Raw genomic sequence first — 8,229 nt, 5'->3', positions numbered from 1 at the left:
TCATATCCGATCATTTTTAAATATCTTCCCTCCCCAAATTTGTACCGCCAAAGTGAAGTGATAAAAGCCATCCCAGGCCCAAACTTAATCTATATTGAAAATTTCAGGACCTTGGAAGAGAAAGGGCGAATCCTGAAATCGGGGTGTTGGGAAATCAAGCTCCAAGTTTTGCAAGTACATTAAGATAGCAAGGGGAATTTTTTTTTTTTATCTTGGAACTGTGAGAGAAAACTAAGGGTGAAGCAGGGAAAAATGCGGTATCTGTGTGTTATCCAGACCTGTCCGTTGCGAGGAAAAAAAATCAACTTTTCAGATTCACTCTTTGCCTTCCGAAGTCCTGATTTGATCGAGATCGGTCGGGTGTTCCGGATTTGATTCATAGGCTATGAAAAATTTAAAATCTTCTAAAATACAAGCATACTATGAAATAATTTTTAAGATTATTTTCGTTCCGAATGTCTTATGCTCTAACTGAACTCAAGGTCATATCTCTTGTCTAGTTTCAAAGAAATAAATCAGAGCTTACATATATATCCAGTTACTTATCCTAAGTTGAAATAAATAATCTATGTTGTTGATATTGGAAACTATGTTTGTGTACTTTTGCAGTGAAGTTATTGGCTAAATTGACAGCTTAAGACATTTGCAAACTTCCTAAATTACTGATGCAGCTCATTCTTCACATCAATGTGTAAAATTAGAAGTCTAGTAATGAAGTTGAATCTCTTTTAATTTTTACTGTAGCCTATACATTCATCGTATTTCATTTGAAGAATTTGAAATGAATTATTTAGTCAGAATAACGCTGTATGCGAAATAAAATATCCAGGCCTGTGTCATGTTTCATCCAGGCTAGAAAGTATTTCAACAGTTTACTTAAAGTAACACAATAATATTGAAAACAAGACAAGAGTTTTCATGGTAGTAATGAAAATACGGAAAATTAAACACATGTGATGTTCATAATTTATTTATGAAACATGAAATACAAATATTGATATATTTTAATAAATGGTATGAATGAGATCACTCTCGTCAAAAAGAAATAGATCAAAGTCAAAACACATATTCCAGTGACTAGCTCGTAACATAACAAAATTCCCTGAATTTTCAGGTCAAATAATACATAATATGTAAAAGAAATCTATTTGAACCAAATACTTAGTAAAGGTATTCTGAAACATATCTCAAAATAAAGTAACGTATACATTCTTCATATCTGACATTTGAACATTAATTCATAATTAGGATGATCTTAAAATTTCAAAAAAAGATATACCGTAAAATATTAAAGAGTAAATATCTAATCTTAAGTTGTTTACTTTATTTTTTTTTATTTTTATCTGTTAATTGTTATTCTTGACAGACTATTATATGAAACCATTGACAAGGGTCCATATTACATTTAAAACAAGTCAGGTAGCAATTACAACACTTACAGAATAGACTTCTATTTAAAAAAAACATACATAAATGTTTGTTCCAAGTGCTAATATTAATTTAATATTCTATACCATACCATAAAGGAAGTACCATAAAGAAAACAACGCCTACCGTATATTTATCCAAAATGAAAATCGATAACTCAGTCTCACATTGTATTTTATAAATTACAATATCTTTACCAAATGGTGTGCCTAATGTACAATTTACTGCAAAGGCAAAACAAATCCAAACGAAACTCTATTTTTGTTCTCACTGAATTTCCGTCAGTTGCCGTTTCATAGCTACTTTTCCGTTTTGTAAATTTCCTTTCCTACTTCTGTGATAGATAAAGAGTTTAATAAGAAAACTTACAATGTTCGTGTATGTTATATGATCATGTTTTCACTGTTTGATGGTAAGTTTACGATGTCTATGTTTACGTACATACAAAATTTGTAATGTGGCTATTTTTATCTTACTTTAAGATTATAATTATTAAGCGAGTCAACCTGTCTCGTATCCATTATTTTTTTAATATGATTCGAAAAGTATTTTGAGAAAATTTTCTTTCATTATCATCAGATAGTTTTGTTCATCAAAATTAGTTTTTTTTTTTCTCTTTCTTTTCGATGACTGTCGTAAGGAAAATACAGCTTGAGTGCGTTACACACAGAATGTTCATATCAAAAGCTTTTTCAAATTTACATCCCAGTAAAAATTCTCTAAATATCAATCTGACTTAGGAACCTAAACCTATATATCTTACAAAAACAATATCATTTCTTTTCAATTTTTACATTTATTTTACAATGTATCAAAGATCTAACTTCAACAATTGATTTTTTTTTTAAAAAAAAAAGTTACGAATAGAAACAAATAACTGTTTCAAAAATAGTCAAAAATTACTACTGGGCTACCATTAATATAATCCTTTAGTTTACTTACCTCTTCAAGATCTATTTTTATTAAGTATTTTAAAAAAGTAAATACATCAGTAAAAATAAAACACGTGTAACGAGGTAGTTTACATGTTGAACTTTGCTCTGTTTTATCAGTCGTTCAACATCCCATTACTTGTACTTTCCTGGTTTTGCTAGAATACATAGCACATGCAAAATTTAATACTAGTGGCAAATGTTATAATTACAGCATCTAATAATTGAACTGTATTGGCACACAAACAATACTGATTATGTTATTTGATATGTTTGATTTATATATTATAAATAATGAGCAAAAATAAGTAACATCAATTAGTATTAAATCTTTAGTGTTAATTACTCACAATTAATACCGTCGTTTAATTACTAAGTTTTGTTTTACACAAAAGGAAGATAAACCAAGTAGAATATCTGAATATTACAAAACCAGCAAAACAAAAATAAACAAATAAAAGTTCGAGTATAAGAAACGAAATTGATCTTTTTCCTCACTAAAATGGAAACCATTTGTTTGCTTACTGACAATCAGAGCGTAACACATTTATTAAGTTGATTCAAAATATAATAATACTGTACACATAATAAAGATGTAATACTGAAACTATACAATCAAATTCACTGTGGGAAATATTAGGAAATTCATAATAATGTACAACATACAATGAGACACGTAAACTTGCAATAAAGAAAAACATTTCTTTCTTATATTAAAAGTCTCGATGCAGATGAAAGTGCAAGGTACTTTAATAATGATTTTAAAATCATTATTGATTTATAATACATGGCACAAGAAAAATAGATGTCTTCTTCCTGATTAGTACGTTGTATATATTCAGACACAGTAATTATCTCCATTTTGCACTGAAGAGATAACACAGACAACTAAAATTATTCGAGGTTACTTTATTTGGTGTGAACTTTTTATATGAATTTTGGGCTGGACTAAAGTATGAGAAAGATGATTGTTGAAATGTGAATAGAACGTGAAACACCTAGTGTAGCGAGCGCGTGTATCCCATTATGAAGCTCTCTGACGCTCAGTACAAAGTAGATATACGTTGTTAAAATCTCAGATTAGACTTGCATTGTTTTCTTAATACAGTATATTACAAACAAGACAAGGTACTTCAAAAAGGATTATACAACTTTGTAAATTTGTATAAATTTATTCAGACTACAGTACTTACAAAGCTAGTTTTAGTGTCATTTTGTAGCAAAACAGATCAAGTTTTGACTCATGTAGTGTATAATGCCGAATAGCACCACACCATTAAGGGCTAGCAACATTTGTATCGACTAGCACCACCACAGGAGCTGGCGACAACTGTAACAAAGATTGCTGCCTTCACTGGTTCTGAACGCGCTAGCTGTGTGTTTTGATTTGAATAATCGAAGTGTGTGACAATTGTGCAGAAAAAAACTTTATAAATTACTCATTAAGTTCAGAGCATGAGTATTCGCCGAAGTTGAAGTTATGCCTGACATACTACCGCGGGCTTGGCAGGAAATCGACATCAGATGGAATGTCTTCAACACCAATTAAAGTTACACTGAATGTACAAGATAAAAATAACTTTATTTCTTTTGCTAAAAAATGACATGAAAACAAGCTCTGTAAGTAGTCTGACTAAATTTATAAGAAATTATATAATTGTGAAGTCCTTTTTGAAGCACTATGTATACATTCATGTATTTGTTCATGCATTTACTTTTACAAGACTTTCCACCGGCTATGTATGACTATTGAAAAATAACGTAAGGACAACATAAGATCTTGCATTAACATTCATGTCTTAGATTGACAGATGGAAAAAAATAAACTTCCAAAATACTCCCAGATAAGAAAAAGTAATTTTCTTACTAAGAACCACAATTTGTCTTACTTTATGTTCCTTATTTTTGCTCACTATTTTGGATGATCTTACAGAATTTTCTTGAACTCTGTCTCGGTAACATTTCAGTCGTGGACATATTACAGAAATGTTCTTGAAATGCTTTATAAGAGCAAATAAAACTAGTTAACTGAAACTGATCTTTACAAATATATCGTATAATATTTATCACAGACGACAGACATAATATAAATGAATCAGAATATATATATATATATAAATGCGTCAACTTGATATTTTATACATGTGTTGATCATCACTTGAAGAACTGTTCTTGGCCTTTCGTTTTGAACGTATTTTGACAGATATAAAATATATTAACGCTATTAAACAGAAACATGATATACAGACCACGCCATACGCCAAACTCATCCCTGAAATCCTTGAGACTTTCAAAGCAGCATGCAGCATTTGCAATACCTCATCTGGAAGATTGCCGATATGCTGAAATTATATTGCAGATATATGTTAACATTCTTCTTACAAGGAAGAAAATACTAAATCTCCAGCTCAAGATTTAGTGATTATGCTTTGCATGCTAAATGAGACGAGCGATATATGCAGATTAAGTGAAATTTGGAATACTTTATTACCATAAAATATTAAGGAAACGAAATTAATCATACTTAAAGAAAACAAGTAATATTATACATCTGAGTCCAACTGAATGGTAACAGTATTTGATTGTTAAATATTGAAATATAAGATTATAAAATGTAACAAATAAAATTATTTTATTCATTGTAATTTGGCAACAATTCATTTGAAAGTTTTTTTTTTTCTTTTTCTTTTGTGCTAACAAGAATTATCGTACAATAATCGTTTTGGATATAATTTTGTTATATTGTGAAAGATATAAAAATTGTAGAAGGTAAAAGAAAAAGATTAAAAAATGGTGAGTAGAATTGAGAAAGAAAAATGATACTGAGAAAAGCAGCAAATTGACTCCGCACAGTTAGTTATAAAAGGGAAACCTCTTCTAAAAATTTACCAGAAGGTAATGTAGCTAAAATGGAAGCCACATTACCTCACTGAACTGTTATGCTGATACGATGTATAAAAAAAGAAGTAGCCCGATTGTCACCAGTAACCTGTGCAATACGTTGGCATACTTCTTTGATGAAACAGACTTTCGAGGCCCCAAGTGCTGCTCGATTCAATGGCTACGGTCACGAACATGTATCGTTCTAGTAGATCTTTATATAAACTTTTGTCGCATTCTCTGCGGGCTGCAACAGTTCCTTTTCGTGATGAAGAAAGAGTAAGGTTGGATGACGCAAAAGTGTCAGAGCAGGTGAAATCCCAGAGAAGAATCTTCCCCCTCTTCCATTTCCCAGAGAAGGATCAGAGAAAGGACTGAACAATTACAATTATATCAGAATAATTACACAATAATTTCTCAAATTAGTATAACTCTGAAGATAAATGCAGTCAGTACGTTTGAAACATCAGTTTAATAAAATAAAACACAGATGGAGTATCAAAAGTCTTATTTATTGAATTACAAATATCTCAGTGAAAATCATGAGGAGTAGACGTGAAATTGTTCGATGATACTCTTAGACTAAATGGAACGGATGATAAACGCAAGTGTTTGATGATGTCTTGTAAATTCAATGAGACTACTAATAAATGCATTACATTTATTAATAAATGCAAGTGTTTGATGAAGTCTTGAAGATAAAATTAGTTGGATGATAAAAATAAATGTTTGAAAATAAATAAGTGATGAAATAAAAACTATGGAAGAAAACTGGAATGTACACCGATGGAAACTAAAAAAGTAAGAATCTGCAGCAAGAATTAACTACTACTACTACTACTAGCAGCACTGTTCTCACGTCATGCCTATTTGTCCTCTTTTTTCCATAGCAATTTAACAGTAAAACTCAGACAGACAGAAGAGTGAGAGGGGATTGTTTTGAGGGGAAACAGAACATACACCACAAGGAACCAATGGCTAATTCAATATAAAAATAGAGAAGTCAAACGTCATAAAAACAAAAATAAGACATCATTATTACATCAGCACATACTACAATATATCTGATATTGTAACTTACAGCTACACATTTAAGTTTTCACCGTTAAATGTCTTTTCTTCGTTATATGCATATATAGTATTAACTAAACTGTTTGAATTTCAAGTGCATGGAATAAATGAACATCCATCAAGCATGAAGTAGGTAACACCAGTATTAAGGGGTTTTCTAGTAGTTATGTGGTTAACATACACAGGAGACCCGGGAACTTTTGGTGTAGGAGACCTGAGAATCCTAATGGGAGCTCATGTGATTCGGATACAATGTTAAGCTGTAGGTTTATGACTCACATAACCTTCATGCTGACAAACCGATCAATCTGCATTAGGATTTATGAAATACAATAAAAGCTACAACATTTTTTGGCATGTACTGTAATTCTATAACCTTATAACAATATTACAAGTTGATTATTCTTCTTAGCAGGAGTGCAGATTGAAACATTTTACCGGAGTAGCTCATGTTAGTTTATTTTTTGCTTTCAGACTTAAGTTTTTGTCATCTACAAAAATTATTTATTTAATTTTGAGTTTTTTTCTTTCATTACTTTTGTGTCTTGCGTCCTTAAGTAGAACCGAGGTGTAAGAAAGGTTTGCGTATCATCATATCCTCAATTGGAAATCTTCCTACTCTAGAGAGATTAAAGAGTTTGTTCTGAGGTCGCTTTCTGAAGTTTCATAATTGACTGTTCATTAACCTTGACGTAGGGGTCGCAACAAATTATAAAATCGGTGTTAGGATTTAAATTCAGTTTTCGATCAATATTACCTCTTCTCTGGGAGGCTGTGGAAATTTCTGACACATTAAAGACGTCTTGAACCTCAAAAATGTTTCAGAACCACTAGCTTAAGACGTTCTTATAAATTTCTAACTTTCGATTCTAGCAATTATTACAATTGTGCATTTTAGGCCAATAAATCTAGTTGATCTACAAATCAAAAGTAGGAAATATAGTCAAAGATTAATAAATTTCTAGAATAAGGAACAATTCATTTTTAATTTTTTTTAAATATAAGTAATATATTCAGTTACTTCAAATCAAAAATAAGCTTGTAATCGTTTTAACATGTTGGAAGTAGCTCAAGAGTTTAGCAAACTAAAAAGTTACAACAATATCCTTACGTATATTGGAAGTCATTGTCTCATGTTTGGTTTCAAGTGATAACTTGAATGTTTTATTATTATATCCCACGCGTCGTCCTGAATTGAATTCGAAACTTTCGTCAACGTCACTCCACCACGTTTTTGCAGACTACAGGTCCATGCATGGAATCGAACTAAGAACCACTTACACTACAGATGATATTACTCTTCGACTAAGCCAGTGTATTCCCACCTTTTGATCTCTGGATTAACTAGTTTTATAGAGTGTAAGATCATTATTGTGAAATAATTGCTAGCGTGGAAAATTAAGAAATTTTAAGTTCATAGCATCCCTATTAAGTTCGGAGTTTTCATGGTTATCCAAACGCAGAAAACAGCAAACAGTTTCCTTTTTTATTTCATCGATTATTATTTTTTGTAGCCCTGCTCGCTGGTCTAGTGAAAATGAAATGAAATCTTTAAGTTTTACGTCCCACGGTTATGCCGGTTAGGCGAAAGGAGACGGTGATGAGAGATGAGTGAAATGGTGGAATGAAGAAAGTGGGAGGAAACGGGAGAACCCCGAGAAAACCCACTAGCACTGTGTTTGTCCACACGGCGCGAACTGGGATCGAACCAGGGGCCCCAAGCACCGGAGGTGAACGCTCTACCACTGAGCCATCGCTCCCTCCGCTCGTCTAGTGACCAGCACGCATGTCTTTGATGTGCAAGGCCCCAGCTTTAATTCTAGGTGGAAGAACAGCATACACACCAGTTGTACAGGTTCTACTTTAAAGAGTAAGTTTTGTCCTATATAGCCTCCGGTGACAAAGAATATAGGAATCA

General features: G+C 31.8%; 1 protein-coding gene across 2 annotated transcripts in view; it reads right to left on the bottom strand.

Annotated features, from left to right (window-relative positions):
• Positions 1–956: 956 nt before the first annotated feature.
• Positions 957–8,229, bottom strand: part of LOC145662515 (scavenger receptor class B member 1-like) — a 78,843-nt gene continuing 71,570 nt past the window's right edge. For both annotated transcript variants that reach the window (XM_081728167.1, XM_081728166.1), the window contains one exon: positions 957–4,702. In XM_081728167.1, coding sequence (XP_081584293.1) covers positions 4,484–4,702 — 219 coding nt within the window. In that variant the 3' untranslated portion in view covers positions 957–4,483. The remainder of the gene's footprint in view (positions 4,703–8,229) is intronic.

Source organism: Thermobia domestica, chromosome 10, assembly GCF_964235325.1.
Source record: "Thermobia domestica chromosome 10, izTheDome1.hap1.1, whole genome shotgun sequence".
Lineage (NCBI taxonomy): Eukaryota > Metazoa > Arthropoda > Insecta > Zygentoma > Lepismatidae > Thermobia > Thermobia domestica.
This window is presented reverse-complemented; position numbering and strand designations above follow the sequence as displayed.